This window comes from Lampris incognitus, chromosome 10, assembly GCF_029633865.1.
Source record: "Lampris incognitus isolate fLamInc1 chromosome 10, fLamInc1.hap2, whole genome shotgun sequence".
Classification (NCBI taxonomy): Eukaryota; Metazoa; Chordata; class Actinopteri; order Lampriformes; family Lampridae; genus Lampris; species Lampris incognitus.
Genome location: NC_079220.1, coordinates 3405690 through 3425526, shown reverse-complemented (window position 1 = coordinate 3425526; position 19837 = coordinate 3405690). Strand labels below are relative to the sequence as shown.

The window sequence follows — 19837 nt, the reverse complement described above, 5'->3', positions numbered from 1 at the left end:
AGATGGGTTCAAGGTGGAGGTGGGATTACATTAAGGATCGGCTCTGAGCCCTTTCTTGTTTGCAATGGTGATGGACAGGTTGACGGACGAGATCCGGCAGGAGTGTCTGTGGACTATGATGTTTGCGGATGACATTGTGATCTGTAGTGAGAGTAGGGTGCAGGTGGAGGAGAGCCTGGAGAGGTGGAGGTATGCACTGGAGAGAAGAGGAATTAAAGTCAGTAGGAGCAAGACGGAATACCTATGTGTGAATGAGAGGGAGGACAGTGGAATGATGAGGATGCAAGGAGTAGAGGTGACGAAGGTGTATGAGTTTAAATACTTGGGGTCAACTGTCCAAAGTAACGGGGAGTGCAGAAGAGAGGTGAAGAAGAGAGCGCAGGCAGGGTGGAGTGGGTGGAGAAGAGTGTCAGGAGTGATGTGTGACAGAAGGGTACCAGCAAGAGTTAAAGGGAAGGTTTACAAGATGGTAGTGAGACCAGCTATGTTATATGGTCTGGAGACAGTGGCACTGATGATAAGACAGGAGGAGGAGCTGGAGGTGGCAGAGATGAAGATGATAAGATTTTCATTGGGAGTGATGAAGAAGGACAGGATTAGGAACGAGTATATTAGAGGGACAGCTCAGGTTGGACGGTTTGGAGACAAAGCAAGAGAGACAAGACTGAGATGGTTTGGACATGTGTGGAGGAGAGATGCTGGGTATACTGGGAGAAGGATGCTGAATATGGAGCTGCCAGGGAAGAGGAGAAGAGGAAGGCCAAAGAGGAGGTTTATAGATGTGGTGAGGGAGGACATGCAGGTGGCAGAAGAAGATGCACAACACAGGGAGAAATGGAAACGGATGATCCGCTGTGGCGCCCCCTAACGGGAGCAGCCGAAAGTAGTAGTGGTAGATTGTTATCACATCCCAGTCCAGACTGCTTTATGCTTCTTTTTGTTAATATCAAAATAATAGTTCTGCGTAACTGCACTGTTTTCTGTCTTTGTGAAAATCTTTTTGGCACCCGCTTCCCCTCCCAAATGCAGATCAGTGCCAGACCAGTTTTGGCCCAGGCTGTTTTTCAAAACCATGGCCACTTTTACTGGTTGTGTCACACGGTGTAAAGCGTCTATGAAACTAGATTACTCGTCTGGTTCACCAACAGCGGTTTATGAACGCCTGGGATACACAGGCTATGGGGATGCCAGGTCAGTCCACACGTCCTGCCTTTTCTTGTACATCATAGATTACCTGACACAGCCTAAGCAAATCACTAGTTCAGTCAAGTCCAGTTCGTTTCTATAGCCGCAAATCACAAAGTAGTCTTTACAATCAGTGCGATATACAACACCCCCTTATCCTTAGATCCTCGACTCTGATGAGGAAAAACTCCACAAGAAAAACCTTATCAGGAAAAAGTCGAGAGAAACCTCAGGAAGCGCAACACAGGAGGCATCCCTCTTCCAGATCTTCTTCCAGATCTTCTTCCAGTTGCATGTTTATGGTTTTAAACTATATTCTAAAATGAACTGATATTTCATTGTTGGCTAATTTGGGGTTGAATTTATTGGTCGAAATTTAAATTCGTCGCCTCAAGGCTTGCCCCATTACCCAACATCTGGTACTGACAACTTCCATCTTTGAAATATGCCAACCATGTCGTGGGAAACTCTATTATTATCATGTGAGGAAAACTACTCAACAGCAATCGCTGAAATCGGCACTTCTTCGTGGGAGACTGCTGTGTAGTGGAAGATATCGCGAGAACAAGGTGACAGGCAGTGACGGGGACGAGAAGTACCGGAGAGAGGATGGACAATAAAGAGAGTTAAAAAGTTTGTTTTTAGATTTTTTTTTCCAAACGATAAATTTACAACAATAAGGCAAAGATAACAAGTGAAAACTTTTCCTCCTCTAGAAAACAACGAGCAGACACCAGAAGAGACACAAACCATACAAAAAAAGGCATAAATCAATTAAGCAGAATAAAACAAAAAATAACCACACACAAACCAATTAAACAGAATAAAATGTAAAATAACAATAAAATAGAAAATAAATCGTAAGTACGGATGACTAAACGATTGTTAGTTTTTAAGATATTACGTTGGACAGATCTTTTCCCAGTAATCCATAGAGACCTTCGGCACATTTTGATTTCATTAATTTCAGGGCCTTCATATGAGTTCCGTTATAGTAACACATGAAGATGGGTGCAGTCTTAATAAATTTAGCGTTATGAATAAAAAAATTAGGCTAAAATAAGTAAAACCTTGATCAGCAGGTCCAATTTCTTATCTTCTGATAACGCACCGAAAACAGCGCTATTATGATCTTTGCAGCAACTGTAGTACGGTGGAAATATCGCGAGAACAGTGAGACAGGGGCGCGAGGGGGACGAGAATGTACCGGAGTGAGAGGCTGGACAATAAAGTCTTATTATGGGAGGACGTAATATTTGGTTCCTTTAAACACCCCAAAAAAGGGGACAAATATTTTTTTCATAATAAATCTGTTAACAACATTTTTTATTCACAAAAGCAAATTCACACGCAAAAAAACAAAAACAACATTTTTTGTTGTTTTTTTTTTTAAAGAAATCGGACAATATGTAAAACAATTCTTTTTCTACGAACAACAAGGCTGTCCAAACTGTTAATTTATGTACGTGTTTTATCTTTATATGATGGAATGGCACGTACCCCTCCCTGGCTCCTTTGTTCTTTAAGTTGGCTCTGGGTACTAAAGCTGTTGCGTTAATAAAGAATCGTTTGATGGTGAAACATATCGCGAGAACAGAGAGACGGGAAGTGAAGGGGACAAGATGTAGTGGAGTGAGAGGATGGACAATAAAGGGAGTTATTGCTTCTTTACTGGACGACACAACAGAGACCAGCGGTGATGGAGAGTTGATCGGCGGCCTGGGGGACTCACCCTTTGGGCTTCGGCAACGTTTAACACACAATGGTCAGATTACACTAAGTGAGTCTGGGCTATAGCAACACTGATGTTTCCTTTTAGCAAAATCACCAAGGTTCACCTCATAACTCACTGAACTACGCGGGTAGCCACTCCTCAGCTGGTATGGGCCAAACGGTCCAAATCACAAACAACGCTGTGTCCGCCGGAGGATCCCAACCCTCCACAGCGACTCTGGCTGCACCCTCATTGGACCCTACTGTACCGGCATGGAGACAACTAAAGCAAACATCGAGTCCCTTTCTTTGGTTATTTTGTGAATTTTGACCATTTTCAGACTTGTAGCCACAGGGTTCATAAAGGAGCACATCTGTTGCCTTGTCTAGGCGAGTGCTTACCTCTATGTAGGGGTTTCCTGACAGTTCAGCTGTGAAACAACCCTGTGCAGAAGTTTGACTTGTACTTGGGAGGACTTTGTACAGCCCTGATTACCTCGTAACAAGTTCTCGTGCGTTATTACGCCTCACCGCCTCCTGCAGATGTGAAAGTCAGAGATGTGGATTTTCAGTAGCTCAGTGTGGACATGGGTGGAGGAGAGGTGCTGGGTATACTGGGAGAAGGATGCTGAATATGGAGCTGCCAGGGAAGAGGAGAAGAGGAAGGCCAAAGAGGAGGTTTATGGATGTGGTGAGGGAGGACATGCAGGTGGCTGGTGTGACAGAGGAGGTGTGCAGACAAATGCTCACAAGACAAATGCTCACAATACTAAGAGAGAAATGCTCACAAATTGTTTTACAATCTTTATTTTTCAAAAAGTCAACCGAACATTCTGTTGCATGTCCCATAAGACATATCACATAGGCCTGAGCATGTGAGAGGGATCACATCTCCCTGACGAATGAAATGGTGACCTTAAAGATAATCATGATAATGAGACTATCAATTACTGTTTGGTAATACATAATCTTAATTAACCTTTATTCATGGAAACATATTCCATTGAACAGTCTGTTGCGTGTCACAAGAAATATCACATAGGTCTAAGCATGTAATAGGGATCACAGTGACCTAATTAAATCGATATGTAAACATATTTCATATTTGTATATCTGTATACTATCATTTTTCGCTGTAAATATATTTTATAAAACAATTTGTGAGCATTTGTCTCTTTTTCTTTTAGTCTTGTGAGCATTTGTCATGGAATCGACAGAGGAAGACGCAGAGGACAGGAAGAGATGGAAACGGATGATCCGCTGTGGCGCCCCCTAGCGGGAACAATCGGAAGTGGTAGTAGTAGTAGTAGTAGTAGTGTGAACATTTCAGTCCTTTTGGAGTTAAATGATGTTGCGTTCTAAAACAAAACAAACTACGCGGGTGCTGCGTCCTCTTTGGGCTTCCGGTCCCTGGAGAAACCGGAGCAGCAGACGGAGTTCTCTCCGGCATGGACCTCGCAGCACCGCCGCATCGCTCTGATCACGTCCTCACACATGCTCTCCACGTACTTGTTAGCTGTTGAAAACAATTGTTGAAGAAGAAGAAGAAGAAGAAGAACAAAAAAACTAATGCATGTTTGGTTTTTAGCTACAGTACACGTGTAAATGATCGGCCACCTACCTTGCAAACACGTTTGGATCGCGCATGCGTGTTTCTGACACGGATCCTTCCGAGGCATCACGTGACCGCACTTCCGTATCTCTTAGCTGCAATAAACAGTGGCGTTTAAATCGTTTGGTTTGTTTCAGTTTGTCGTACACGAGTCTCCCTGTTTGAAATCGCCCATTTTATGTGTGTCGTGTAAAATAAGAGGACGAGCGTCGGAGGACTGAAGGACATGGATTAAAAACCTCACCTTGAAGACTCCGTGTTTACCGCTAGGCTAAGCGCTAATAACGATGCCTCCCCCCCCCCCACGACGTCGTGTTGTGATGACGTCTAGACGTACCTGGAGAGACGCATGTTCGCGCATGCGTACAACAAATGGGTTTCCGTAACTGACCTGACGGCACGTGCCTCGCGTTGGCGTACCGGTGTCACGCAAAACATTTTTTTTTCTTACTTTATTGATTCAAACAGAGCAAAATAGACACACGAGACACCACAAAAACAATAGATTGAAGATAAAAAAAACAATAAAGACACAAAAGAGAAAGTAAATTATAAAAAATATATAACAGAAAAAAATAAGTAAATAAAGGCGAGATCATATTTTATGTAAACAGATTCAGATTTTTGCAAATGTTGATAGTTTTTAAAGCCTTTGTGTTTTTTGAAGTAGAGATCGTCCTTATATATTGTTCAACTTCTTTTTTAAGTGCAAAGAGTTGAGGCTTTCTGTTGGAGAATTTACATTCATGGATATGTGTCACGCAAAACATGGCTCGGCATGAACCTTCCACATCGACGTGCACTTCCTGTGGCACCGGAAACCGTCTTTAGTTTCTTCTTCGTGGCTTTTGCATGGGCCAGCTATGCCGCCAGCGTCTGATGAAACCTCTTCACCGGCTCTTCACTCGTCTTTCCAACGTCGCCTGGCAACAGAGCAGCTCTTCTTTGCCAATAACCGCCTCACCAGCGCCTCGTTTACTCCAAGAACAGCAGTACCTGTTCAGTATAAGCGGACAGACCAAGCCCCCGATGGGGCAACACGGAACAGCCTATTTACTCCCCCCCCCCCTACACATGTGTGTTGCCTAACAAAATCAGAGAAGTCTTGTCAGACGTAGATTTTACCCCGTCAATTCCATTATTTGTAAAGTCATTCCTGATATAGAAGACACATCCCCTTTTAGTAATTATATGGTAGAAACTCTAGAACATTTTATTCAGTGTGTACACTGAATAAAAACACGGGCTGATTTCCAGTCGGATCTTAAAACTTATTATAGCGAATTCGGGGGACAACGCAACCACAGTAACTGCCGCGGCCGGGACGCGAACCCGTATCGCCCGCACCGCAAGAGGCATCGCTAGCCGCTAGACTAAAGGGTCAGCTGTGATGGCTATATATATATATATATATATATATATATAGTGCTTGGATAAGAAGACACGCTGGCCGCTGGCTGGCGGGTCTGACCCTTTAGTCGAGCGGTTAGCGATGTCTCCTGCGGTGCGGGCGATACGGGTTCGCTTCCCGGCCGCGGCAGTTCCTGTGGTTGCGTTGTCCCCCGAATTCGCTACAATATATATAAGTTGTATTTCTTCGAAAAATAATGGACTAAAAATAGTTCTCTTCAATAAATAAGAGAAAAGGAACAAAAATACAGTACCATAAAGGTTTTACGCGTGCTTTAGATATTAAATATAATAATATAAGGATATTTCTTGCTACAATGCTCACACACAAAGTATCGCTCACCACGTTCGACACTGAACCACCTTAAGACATTTGGAGACATGTAAGCACGTTGATTGTAGATAAATGTTAAGTTTGGGTTTTACTTTTGTTTGGAGGATGTACTTTTGGGAATCTTGAGAAAAAGCAAAACAACAAAATGGAGAACAGCGCCATCTTGTGTTGGGCAAAGTACCAACTGCCAACTAAACCTCCCTTATTTTCACTTTGCAAAAAGTACTTTCAGCACAAGTGTTAAGGGAAGAAAATCCCTCTCCGCATATAACTGTTCAAAGCAAAAGCGTGGAGCTGATGAGAGAGCCTTTTAAGATCTGTAAAATCTAAATTTATAGAATTTATCAGCTCACTCGGTGTGACATGATAGAAGTGGACAAACCTGGGTCACACACAAATCACCACCTTATAATGAGAATTTAATCATGATTGAAAATAATCATAGTGAACATCATCATCATCATCATCATCATCATCATCATCACAGTTGTGAGGCTTCTTTGTAATTAAATTTTATTCATTTACGTAAGAAAACACGGTTCTTATTTACAGTAACGATCCATTGACAGTTAACGAGCGTTGTGAACCGTATGCCCCTCTACACCTGGAGCTGACTAACATGAATCACACGTCTCAGTTATTCCACACCTTTCTTCCTCCATCAATTCTCCACCCGCAGTTGTTAATGACGCAAAGCTGCTGTGTTAGACGGTTAAACGTGTACTCCGAGAAGGCAGCCGCTTCTAGTTTCCCTGCTATGTTAAGGGAGGACAATATAAATGACTCTACCTGTAGAAACAACACGACGTCATAAAAGTGTCAAGTGGACTGCATCCTACAGCACGCGCTACTTTACAATTTGTTAAAATACCCACGAGACAGGTCAAAGAACAGTCGGTAATCAATCACTGAAGAGCCGTTTCGCCTCTTCGTATGTATGAAGCTGATTCTATCGGTGAGCGCCACGGTGCTCCGAAGCACGTGCGGCTTCTGCGTCCGGATTCTTCCCTTCTGCCGGAAGGCGGCGCCAAAATCCTGCCACATCTCCTACACACCGGCTGCTCCGGAGCGGCCCCCCTGGTCTTGTCAGAGGGGGTTCTTGTTTTACGCACCTGAGGGGAAACCACAGATCAGATCCGGCTGGCGTACTAGAACGGCCGGGATTTCACTCCAACCCGAAACGACCGTGGGCGGTCAAAATGACGGCCAGTTTTTAAAATCTATATTGTGTCAAGATAAATACCCAAGTGGGATGTTGATGCATGACATATGTTAGTATGGCTGTTGTGAAACTAACTGACACCAAAATTAACATGTTAACAACTTTTAATGCTATTTATCAAACAATTTAAAATGGCCGCCGTCCCGCGCCTGTAAATCCTGCAGCGCCTCGGTGGTAGTCATGGTGCGTCTGTAACCAGACATGTTGGCAGTAATCAAACATCAAGTTTAGACTATTTCTCTCCACTGGAGGGCGCTAGTGTGTTTCTAGGACAGAGCAACGAACTTCACGAAGGACATGACGCCACTAACACGTCATAAATACTGACATGACGCGCACGATGACGCGCAAATTACGAGCGGTCATGATGTCGGCTCATGGTCGTTTTAGGTAGATCCTATCATAACTTGTTTTGTGCAACTCGTTTTAAATCCAAATATGTGCAATTTTAGGAGAATTCGGGGAGCGGCAGGTCTGTACCCCCCCCCCCCACAAAGTTATTAAACCTTGAAAATCCAAAACGGTCATAATGACCGTCTTGGTCGTTCTGGAATTAAACTGTATTTGCAAGACCAAAGCTCACGACTCCACCGACCTTTTGACTTTGCCTTGATGATGAACTGCTTTCTCTGCTTGCCCAGCTGGTTGGAGGCGGTGCAGGTGTAGGTCCCCGGCAGCAGAGAGGAGGAGGTGAGAACAGCCTGATGGTCCGTGTTCTCCGGCGTGGGATGTGGGAGCTGCCAGCTGTACGTGGGCGCCGGGTTCCCCCAGGCGGTGCAGTTTAAGGTGATCTCAGCACCCACAACCAGGTTCAGCATCTCCGGCTCAGAGCTGAGGAATGTTGGGGGGTCTACGGAGAGGATGAGAGAACAGTTAAGATGATAATGACCGGGGGGGAGGGGGGGTGCGGTTGCCTTGATATTAGGGAAACTGGTATGACCGCTGCAGTAGAAACAGGAAATCAATGGACTACAGTGATGCACAGAGTTGATTGGCCTGCGGGCTCAAATTTCTTGGAGAAAAACCAAAAACATCTTAAAGGGATAGTTTGGATTTATTGACACGAGGTGGTATGAATAACCCACCACTAGTGTTATTAATACATGGACATTACCTCGGCAGGTGAGTCGCATGGTCTGACCGCTAGTCTCGGCAAGCGAGCAAAAAGACGAACGGCAGTGAAGGGGAACAGTTAGCTAAAACAGTCTAAACCATAATAAACTACTGTAACGTGCATGGATAAGTAGACACGCTGGCCGCTGGCTCGCGGGTCTGACCCTTTAGTCTAGCGGTTAGCGATGCCTCCTGCGGTGCGGGCGATGCGGGTTCGCGTCCCGGCCGCGGCAGTTCCTGTGGTTGCCCCCGAATTCGCTACATTGGTGTCAGAAGTGGGATGGAGCGACCGTAAGGCCATCGGAAGCGCATGCGCCCTGAGGCGTGAAGGAGCTGATATGCTTAAACGCGGGGACGCGCTTCCCGAAGGAGGGGGGTAGTGTAACGTGCACGGATAAGAAGACACGTTGGCCTCTTGCTGGTGGGTCTGCGAGGTTTGTCTGCCCGGAACACGGCAGCCTGGCTCTCACCCCGCTAGCGTCGTGTTCTTACTCTGCTCGGCTGCCCCAGGAGGAGAAGCAGAGGCGTGTGGACGCCTTCGCCGTCTCAGCCGAAGACGTGTGGCCGCCTGGTGCAGGAGGACTTCGCGTTCGAGGAAGCCCCGGAGGTCTTGCATTTGCAGGGGTAAACACTCCGCACCTTCTATTCACGGTTCGCCGTGCAGCTCGCCTCTCCTCCGGGCGGAGGAGCCGGAGCCACGAGACGACCCGGTGGAGATACGCCGAAGGGACCTTGGGGTGTCGTTCTCGGCGTCTTCGTGAGTTGCCGGGGATCATTAAACGGACAGCAGCATACAAAAATCTCCTCGTGCCGCCGGAGCAGGAATGGATAACTAGACTCGCTAGCCGGTTGGCTAACTGCCCAGACTCTTCAGTTGACTGGTTAGCCCCGTGGTCCGGGCTACCCGGGTTCGATTCCCGGCTGCTCCCTGAATTCGCTACAATAGCTAACCGTTTGCTGCTGTTCATTTTTGTGCCTGTTCGCGGGGACTGGCTGTCAGGTCTCTGACCACATGACTCGCCGACCATGTCCATCTATTAATACAGCTAGGGAGTAACTTATACCACCTTCTGCCCATAAATCCAAAGTATCCCTTTAAAATCTAATACCTGATAGTTGAAAAGCCCATGATACTCCTTTATGGTTTGGGGAGAGCTGAATGACCGTGACTCACAATATACAGAGGCATTAAGAGGCTCCGAGGCGACGGTCGGAGGAGGCCGGGGCCCCTCTGGTCCCAGGTCGAGTTCTGCGACACACCTGTACTGAACACCATCGTCATCCCTGGTCGGGGTGACCATGAGGATGGAGGACACCTGGACGGGCGAGGGAGGAGTGAGGTCTGTGAACGAGTGTTTATACACCTCCGCCTGTCCTCTGTACCACCGGAGGGTCAGGTACTGGACCGGAGCAATGTTGTGGACCTCGCAGAGCAGCTGGTACTCCCTGCCCTCCAGCATCGGACCCGTGTGGTTGACCGGGCGGATGGACAGACTGTCTGGAGTCTCTAGTTGACAACAAAGACACACAAGGTTGATGTGACTTGGCTGACGACTGCAACGCATTGCTGTCATGGCCAAAGAAAACCATTTACACCTGGTCCAGATCTCTGTGGCAAGACAACGGACAGTACAACAGACCACATGTCACACCGCCCCTATTCCGAAATCTCGTTTTCTCTGTAGCCAATTAGGGCTGGTGTAGCTGAGTCAATATGTTGTTCCTGTTATCTTTATTTTACATTTTCTTTTCTCTTGGGGAACATTCTCAAAACCTGTGTGTAATAATTTCTGCTGGAGTCCGTATATCACCAACCCTCTGTTTAACAAATGAATATGTACTTCCGGTTTACCTGTTGTTGCAAAGGGGACTTCAGTTAGTGACACACAAGAGACGCAGGAGTGACGTGGCTGCGAATTCGCGGCAAAAGTTGAGCAGCTCTTGTAATGGGGAATGAGAGACTGTGCATAACTGTAGTCCACCGACTTCCGGTTTCCATTGTAGCGGTCATACCAGTTTCCTGTTTGTTGGCGCGCGCTGTTGGCAATGGCGTATTTTTGGCGATGCCTGCAGGATTTACCACGGATAAATGTCAACCACATGCACACAAGTGTCCACACACTTTCACCTGCACCTGCCAGCACACGGGTGATAAGTTTCAAGTTGTACACATCAAGTTACGTCCACACTTATGAGGATGAGTATCCTCACCCTCATAAGTGTAAGTGTGGTGTAGGTGCAGGTGAGAGTGTGTGCACAGTTGTGTGCATGTGGTTGACATTTATTCACGGTAAATCCTGCAGGCATCGCCAAAAATATGCCATTGTCAATAGAACGCGCCAACAAACAGGAAACTGGTATGACCGCTGCAGTAGAAACCGGAAGTCAGTGGACTGCAGTTATGCACAGAGTCCATTGACTGTGCCCCACGCACGCTACTTTCTTTATAATAAATGTGCAGATCCTGATTCCTGGTGTGACCAGTGTTCTCCAGTCTGCGAGCAACCATCTTACAGCTGCCACATAAAACTGGAGTAACACCAACACCAGAAGAGATTTTACTGTTCTTCTCCTTATAAGTCTTACGATGGACTTTCTCCTGTCTGCATTAACGACACGTTGTGTGAGTATGATCCTCAGATCTCCAAACTACTCCAAGAAGACAAACTCAGACTGATGGTGAAGCGGTTTTGTGTAGTATCTGGTCCTAAAATGTAAATAATCTCCCACCGGAACTCCGAACAGACACTTTATCTTTATGGTTTTCTTCTTTTGCTTTCACTCTGTGTCAATGCACTTCCACTTCAAGTGTCAGTGCATTGCGGTGCATGACATGTGTCCTACCAATAGTTTGATTGATCGGTTGATATCAAAACGAGAGGTGGACTCACTGTAGAGGACCAGGTTGAGTTTCTCCTCACACTGTCTCGGGGCGGTGAAGAAGACTCCGTAGCAGATGGGCTCCTCTATCCAGTCGATGAGACTGTCCACCTTCCACTGGACGGACTGGTCCCGCTGGGTGTGGGCCGAACCCACCGCGGACTCCCAGCCCAGTACGCGCACCGGGCGCACGGCCTCGCAGCTGACGGCCACGGGCTCCCCGAAGCCCACCACCACCCTGGAGGGCTTCAGCAGCAGAGAGCAGCCTTCAGCCGACACTGGGGGGCGGGAGTCATCATCAGACCTTCATCATTTTAACACCACCCACCGCGGACAGCGTCGCTACTTCGATCTATGACGCGCCGGGTGTAACGTATATAATAATTAAGTCTACGATTATGTGTAATAATGCAGCCCTGCAGGGAGCGCCCGCTGGACTGGCTTCCCGTCTATGCCCCGCATCAGCCACCCGGTTAAGCGACCCTCTGAACGTCCGTGAACGTTCCCCGTGGCTACAGCAAAAACACGGGTTCTAACTAGCGGAGAAAACGTGCAGACGGCTGAATCTTACCACAGGCGGCCATGCAGAGCGCCGCGATCCACTTCAGCCAGTTGTCTGCCATGGTCCTGGCCGGGAACCGTCCGCTCGCAGCGAGGGGGAGGGAAAGGAAATTCCGACCCGACCGAGCCTGGCAACCGAAAAGCGGACTATGTCGGAACAAAGGGGCTTCTTCCTTCATCCCGGTTGACTTTTGGGGGCCACGGGTGGGGGTTAAAACGCGGAGAGAGGGAAACGTGACAGGTGCCGGGCCCCCCAAAACAGGGTTTGGGTTATAAAGGGAGCTTGTCGGTTTTCAGGTAACAAATCTAAGAAAGAGGGCAGAAGTCAGAAGTGTACTTTCAGTCCTGCGTTACGGCCATACTGTACATCTGGAGCACGTTACGTAACGCCGTGCAGAAACTCCCGAATGTGCGAGTTAACGAACACGCAAACCAGTTACGTGCAACCCCCCCCCAAAAAAACCTCTCTCCAGTTCCACTTTGAGCTTTAATTAACGCCTGATTCTGACTTTAACAAGTTCCCTGATGTCCCCCCGATTTGGTTTTTACTTTATCTGCTGTTTTCGGAACAATGACCGCGCTGCACAGCTGCACAGCGTGCAGCTGCTGAACTCCTGCCGGGATGGGAATGCTGCGCAGCAGACCTCTGCTGGTTCTGCTCCCACGTGACCGGGGCTCCGTCTATGGGAAGCGGCGCTTCCCCGCGCCCTCCATGTCCAAGTTCAACTCGTTAACGGCTCAATCTGCGGTTGATTTGACCGTGACAAATTAAGGTATATGAATGAACAGGGTGGACGAGTTTGAGTTGCTGATTGAAAATGGGCGTTTGGGGTCTTTCTCGACCCATTAAAAGCGAAAATATGGGCCCGTTTTACCTCAACGTGATCACCGCGATAACCCTGGAGTAGAACAGGTTGTAAAGTTTACAGCATCGCGAAAACACTGTAAAGTTTACAGCATCAGAGAAGATCAGAGACTCGGGTTTAATCGTTTGGTGTTCGTCCTTGTGCCTGCCAATCAATTTGGGAGTGACAGTAGCATCCCGTGTCACGTGTTTTTATTTTAATAGTGGGGCTAAACTTTTGCTTCCATTTGACTGTAAAGCAGTGTTTCTCAACCGGGGGTCCGCGGACCCCTAGTGGTCCGTGGTGTAATTGCAAGGGGTCCGTGAAAATAAAATATATAGTATTTAAAAAAAAGATCCTATGGCATTTATAGAAATAGGATTATTTTACTCAAATGTGACTGAGACCTTTATCTACCTAAACTATAAAGGGTAACGACTTTTTTCTCTAATTACATCTGTTTCACAAGTGTAATTTATTGTATTTTAATAAGAGATCTCGCTCCCGTTTGCATTGTTAAACGTTACTGCATAAAAATTCTGTTGTTACATATATCTGAAAGTTACTGAATACATATTCTGTTTTGTTACATATATCTGAAAGTTACTGAATACATATTCTGTTGTGTTACATATATCTGAAAGTTACTGAATACATATTCTGTTTTGTTACATATATCTGAAAGTTACTGAATACATATTCTGTTTTGTTACATATATCTGAAAGTTACTGAATACATATTCTGTTTCGTTACATATATCTGAAAGTTACTGAATACATATTCTGTTTTGTTACATATATCTGAAAGTTACTCAATACATATTCTGTTTTGTTACATATATCTGAAAGTTACTGAATACATATTCTGTTTTGTTACATATATCTGAAAGTTACTGAATACATATTCTGTTTTGTTACATATATCTGAAAGTTACTGAATACATATTCTGTTTTGTTACATATATCTGAAAGTTACTCAATACATATTCTGTTTTGTTACATATATCTGAAAGTTACTGAATACATATTCTGTTTCGTTACATATATCTGAAAGTTACTGCATAAGAATTGTGTTTTGTTAACTATATCTAAGTTACAACTGAAAGCTCTTATTTTTGCCCCAAAGAGTGAATAAATGCTATGATGCAATTTAAAATGCAGTTTCTACTGTTTCTATCAAATTGCAACCCCCCTCCCCCAAGATCAGGTGGAGGGGTCCTCAGGGTAGATCAAAAATACACAGGTGGTCCAGGACCCCAAAAAGGTTGAGAACCACTGCTGTAAAGGCTTTAAAATTCAGGAAATGCCGAACAATGTCCGCTCTGCCCAGTTGCATGGGAACACAGGACGTGACGTCACTGCCAGGGAAAATGGACCACAAACACAAGAGACGCTTTTTAAAAAAAAAGGATTTTATATGAGTCAGTGTAGGCAAGACCAATGCTTTGCTTTACATTTACATCGCTTTTGCACGACGTACCATGGCACACTTGGCGCGAGACAGAGAGAGAGAGGACTGACAAAAGGTAGCAGGAAGAAACAGTGCAGTGAAAGACTGTCTAGAAGAGTCACTAATATAAAAACGCTTAAGTTTATCAACCAGTCCATGCTTGCATGCAACAGAAAATAAAAAAATAAATTGGTAGAACACTAGATAATCTCTTGAAAAATAGGAGCTCCTGTCACTATGAAATGAAGTCAATATATCAACCCTGACGATGACGACTGAGCAAAGTTAAACTGAACGCCTAACCAGAAGTAGAATCTCAAGCACGTGCACAGTAAGACACGTCAGTGCAAAATTCACTTAAATATTATCCATGTGTCCAACACTGAATGTAGAAGAAGGCTCAAGTATTTTCAAGGAGTGTGACAGCGAGTGTGACACCGTCAGCACCCACAATGAGAGGTGACCCCTGCGTCAGTTAGAACACCAGTTAGCAACAGAAACATTCTTAGGCTGTAACAGTGCATAAAAAAAATCATATAGAAAAATAACTGGTAGAATCTGACATGAAAATGACTTATGCTTAATACTGTCATTAGAATGGTCTGATGATGGCCTAATGTTCGGATATGGTGACTGTTACCATGCATCTCGTTAAGGGCTGGTCTGGTTTCCGGGGTTTGTCTGCAGTTTGGAGGTGAGAGAGAGATACTTTATTGATCCTTGTACGGAAATTACGCTCTGCATTTGACCCTAACATCCTAGCTGTGGCCCAGATAGCACCCGGATGTGGGCCACTTCAGGCAATGATGCGGCACTGATGGCCTTCTCCTGGCCCTGACAAAATGGATGTGAGCCTGAAGTGGCCCACATGTAGAACAGCAAATATGGCCCAAATATGCTAAATCAAATGTGGGCCTTTTTTGGCAAAGATGCGGTGCTCTGGGCAACATGTGATCTGGATGTGACCCTGAAGTGGCCCGTGTGGTAAATGGTGAATATGGCCCAAATATCACAACACAAATATGGCCCACCTTTGGCAAATATGTGGCACATGCGGCATTGCTATGGCTTGGTTCTGGCCCAGATCCGGTAAACAGGAGCGGACCGCCCAAGTGCCATCATTCCACACGGTATGTGAGCCGGATGAAAGTGTCGGGTGTGGGACGGGTCCGGGCAACACCTATTTTGCCATCTGGGGTAGCTAGGAGCAGTGGGCAGCCACCGTGGAGAGCACGGGGATCGACTCCAGTTCTTCTTGCCATACTTCGATCAGGGGCGCAGACAGGAGTATTAACCCTAACACGCATGTCTTTTTTATGGTGGGGGAAACCGGAGCACCCGGAGGAAACCCACCACGGACACGGGGAGAACATGCAAACTCCACACAGAGGACGACCTGGGATGACCCTCAAGGTTGGACAACCCCAGTGGTCATCCCAGGTATGTCAAACGGTGAGTTTAGCCTAGCTTAGCTCAGTTGCTGCATGTCCACCGGGATCATCAGCAGCTCCTCTCAAAAGAAGGGAAACACACCCTCTCTGAAGCTGATCGTCGATAACTTTTACTCGTTGGCATCAAGTTGACGATTTTTCTTAACCGACACTTTCACAAGTACACGCAAAATCAAATTAGGGGAAACGTGGCTGAGAGCCTTCGTTCCCTTGTCAGTGTGCACATTATGGAGGCACAGGAGGACAACGTCCTGGGAGGGCATTGCACCCAGAAACATAACTACACAAATAAGTCGGCAAAAGGCTACGAATTGCCTTATAGATTGAAAAGATCAAAAGATGAACCCTCGCTCATGCGGAAGCCTCGAAGAAGAAGAAGAAGAGTACTAGAGTAAAAGATACCAGTGGTGAAGCTTGGGCGTGTCTAGTGCAGGCCGGCCAACCCTGGAATAAAGCGTGCAGTGCAGTGACGAGTCAGAGTCCTAGAATTTGTGATGAAGCTCAGTGCACCGTGTAGACTGTGTCGACTGACCCGAGACCTTTGCAGATGCAGATGTGAACGCAAAAGGTCGCCACAGCCTGAGGCAGACACAAGGCCGAAGCAAGCCTTCTCCCAGCCTCGAAAGAAAAACAAGATTTCATCCTAAAATAAAAAACAAAACTTCAGTTTCAGTTTTGTGGTTAGTTGCTTAATGCGTTCCTTAAAGGACAAGGACTCGTCAGTTAAAATACTAAGGTATGTGAGAGTATCGGCTTTCTCAACCTCATGACCCTGGAGGGTGATCATTTTGGGTAAGGTAAAAGGCCTTTTCTTTGTGTTAGAGAAAACCAGCAACTTTGTCTCGCTTGCATTAAGGACAAGTCTCAATAAGCACAAGTTTCGCTGCACAGTATTAAAGGCAGGCTGTGAATTCACATAGGCAGAGGCGAGAACGGTATGGCTGCAGAAGCTTCGCTGCTTGGGGTGCAGGAGACAGCTACAGGGATCGTGCACAGTATTAAAACAGTTCCCCTGAGCATGCACGAGACGAGACAAACGTAATGAGAAGCTTCTGCCGGCCACAGGGGCCACAGAAGTCATCAAGTATGGTTAAAAGTCATGCAGGATTGCAGCAGGAAACATACATCCATATCTCTCGAGTAATACATCGTAGTCTTTGGAAAGCAGCTCCTCCCGTCACGGCAGCTGTGTTCTTGTGATCCAGTCTCTGCCTCGACTTGTTATGTAAACTGTGCAGCCACCCAGCAGGAGAGCCAGGGTCAAGAAAAATACGAGTATGGCCCAGAACACTCGACGATCCCCTGTGGGTGAAGAACGGCTTCATTACATTTCGTCCCTCTCAGATAACCCGTCCAGGTTCCTGTGGCTTCACATCAGGGAGCCCTTATCTTCTTGCGATAAACCACGTAGACACAAATGACAAACGTAGGAACAAGCAAAGCCACTAAAATCCCCGCCGTGGTCCCGGGGCGACCTCCTGCTAAGGGAGAACAGAGCTGTAAAATTATGGAGGGATAAAACCCGGCAGGGATTTACAGATGACAGTGAGCTGCGAAACTTGGAGTTGCACTCCGGAAGATTTAACTGTTAGCATACTTTCTTTTGATGATGTATCTCAGGAGAAAAAGAGCTTTATCATGCAAATCCATATCATGAAGAGTAGCCAGTCAATCCAATATCTCCCGTCTGGCAGGACTTGTACTATACGGTGTCATACCATCAGGGTGTCCACTGTAAGACGACTGGAGCTCCTCTGGGAAATTTGGGGAGGTCTCAACAGTATTAATCACCAAACTACTTTGCCACAGTTTTGCTTTGTGCATTTCTATAATCTTTTCTATAGCAACAATTATGTCGTCCATGCATTCTTGAATTAACAACGTTTGAGTGTAACAGGGGATTCCTGATTCATTCATTCATCATGAAGGAACAGCTGTGTTATTCCTACCACCACCATCCAAACATGGGGGCGCTATAACAAACTGACCAACATAGAACAATTTATTTATTTTTGGATTTCCCCCCTTTTTCTCCCCAATTGTACCCGGCCAATTACCCCACTCTCCCGAGCCGTCCCGGTCTCTGCTCCACCCCCTCTGCTGATCCGGGGAGGGCTGCAGACTACCACATGCCTCCTCCCATACATGTGGAGTCACCAGCCGCTTCTTTTCACCTGACAGGGAGGAGTTTCACCAGGAGGATGTAGCGCGTGGGAGGGTCACGCTATTCCCCCCCCCAGTCCCCCCCCCCAACAGACAACCCAACCGACCAGAGGAGGCGCTAGTGCAGCGACCAGGACACATACCCGCATCCGGCTTCCCACCCACAGACACGGCCAATTACTATGTCTGTAGGGACGCCTGACCAAGCCGGAGGTAACACGGGGATTCGAACCGGCGATCCCCGTGGTGTTAGGCAACGGAATAGACCGCCACAGTACCTGGACGCCCTTCAACGGGGTTTTTTGTTTGTTTCTGACACAACAGCCCTGCTGACTCTCATTCATTTGGAATGGAGCTCAGTGAATTGGACTACTCAAACAACACCGACGGTCATGGCGTCTGTATGCGTGTCAGTAAGCCGAGCAAAAAAGATGATCTTCAGGATCGTCACCTTAAGCACATGAGTGTCATAAACAAAGACTAACCAGGAGTTTTGATGACGATGAATTGTTTGGTGCTGTTGCCAGCAGCATTGGAAGTGGTACAGTTGTAGGTCCCTTGGGGCAGCGAGGAGGAACTGAGGACAGCCTGATCCTCCATCTTCCCCTGGGTGGCACTTGGGGGCGACCAGCTGTAGGCCGGTGTGGGGTTCCCTACAGCCGTGCAATTTAAAACTACAGTATTGCTGACTGCCAGATCCAGCGTCTCTGGTTCAGGATCGAGGAGAGTAGGTGGATCTGAGAGAGATGTGATAAAGAGAGAAGGGCAAATAAGGTCAACATCTCTGCGAAATCCCTCGTTTCCTAGCCTCCGGAGTCAGGCTAACCCCTCCCGTCAAACTCACTCTTGGACCTAGATCTTCCGTCCGTCTATCATCCTAACCGCTTATCCTGCTTTCAGGGTGGCGGGGATGCCGGAGCCTATCCCAGCAGTCATTGGGCAGGCGGGGAGACACCCTGGCCAGGCCGCCAGGCCATCACACAGGGCCGACACCCTCCTCTCTTTATCTAGGTCTGTGTCTTTTCACATAAGGACAGATGGAGCGCCCCTCTTCATTTCACTGCATGCTTTACTTTGTATTTCTGTGCATGTGACAAATAAAGTACTTGAACTAGATCTTGACGAAACTAGATCTTGTCTCTCTCTAATCACCAGCGATTTAAAAAAAAGCCAACCTGTCTACACCAAGCCAGGGCAGATGTGAGATGGTCGTCTCCTGATTAAAGGCAGAATCTGGGAAACATCATTCATCGTGGTTTCTTGCCCTTTCCACGTCTACTGTTATTAGCACGTCATATTCACGTTCATTTCACTTTTTGTTTTGTGCTCCTCTACAACCCCCAGTGCAAAATCTTATTTTCACAACAACCGGATTCAACAGGATCTGTACAATTTAATTTTTCAGTCCATCAGCAACATCTTGTACTTCTTTATTTCATGCTACATAGTATCTGGGCCCATCACGGTCCACTTATAGCACACCTCTATTATAATACACCTCATACTTGGATGGGCACACCTACTACTACTTCCCGTTAGGGGGCGCCACAGCGGATCATCCGTTTCCATCTCTTCCTGTCCTCTGCATCTTCCTCTGTCACACCAGCCACCTGCATGTCCTCCCTCACCACATCCATAAACCTCCTCTTTGGCCTTCTTCATCTCCTCTTCCCTGGCAGCTCCATATTCAGCATCCTTCTCCCAGTATACCCAGCATCTCTCCTCCACACATGTCCAAACCATCTCCATCTTGTCTCTCTTGCTTTGTCTCCAAACCGTCCAACCTGAGCTGTCCCTCTAATATACTCGTTCCTAATCCTGTCCTTCTTCATCACTCCCAGTGAAAATCTTATCATCTTCATCTCTGCCACCTCCAGCTCCACCTCCTGTCTTTTCAT

At 46.6% G+C, this 19837-nt stretch overlaps 2 protein-coding genes across 2 annotated transcripts in view; both read right to left on the bottom strand.

Moving 5' to 3' along the window:
- Positions 1 to 1823: 1823 nt before the first annotated feature.
- cmc4 (C-x(9)-C motif containing 4 homolog (S. cerevisiae)) lies at positions 1824 to 4811 on the bottom strand. The gene is made up of 3 exons (XM_056288519.1): positions 4755 to 4811; positions 4520 to 4605; positions 1824 to 4414 (listed from the first exon to the last, which is right to left on the bottom strand). Exons 2-3 carry the CDS (start codon positions 4575 to 4577, stop codon positions 4272 to 4274), a joined length of 201 nt encoding a protein of 66 aa, XP_056144494.1. The 5' UTR covers positions 4578 to 4605; positions 4755 to 4811; the 3' UTR covers positions 1824 to 4271.
- A 1844-nt stretch (positions 4812 to 6655) lies between these two features.
- si:ch211-66e2.5 (hemicentin-1) overlaps positions 6656 to 19837 on the bottom strand; it is a 48308-nt gene continuing 35126 nt past the window's right edge. The window contains exons 12-19 of the mRNA XM_056287587.1: positions 18425 to 18676; positions 17160 to 17254; positions 15891 to 16027; positions 12041 to 12312; positions 11481 to 11747; positions 9764 to 10096; positions 8072 to 8326; positions 6656 to 7366 (exon numbers count right to left, since the gene is read on the bottom strand). Of these exons, the coding sequence (XP_056143562.1) occupies positions 7359 to 7366; positions 8072 to 8326; positions 9764 to 10096; positions 11481 to 11747; positions 12041 to 12312; positions 15891 to 16027; positions 17160 to 17254; positions 18425 to 18676 (1619 nt within the window). The 3' untranslated portion in view covers positions 6656 to 7358. The remainder of the gene's footprint in view (positions 7367 to 8071; positions 8327 to 9763; positions 10097 to 11480; positions 11748 to 12040; positions 12313 to 15890; positions 16028 to 17159; positions 17255 to 18424; positions 18677 to 19837) is intronic.

Coding starts and splice junctions, on each gene's coding strand:
- cmc4 (XM_056288519.1), bottom strand. CDS start 4,577: ATGCCTCGGAAGGATCCGTGTCAGAAACACGCATGCGCGATCCAAACG. Junction 4,415..4,519: donor GATCCAAACGTGTTTGCAAG/GTAGGTGGCCGA, acceptor TGTTTTCAACAG/CTAACAAGTACGTGGAGAGC.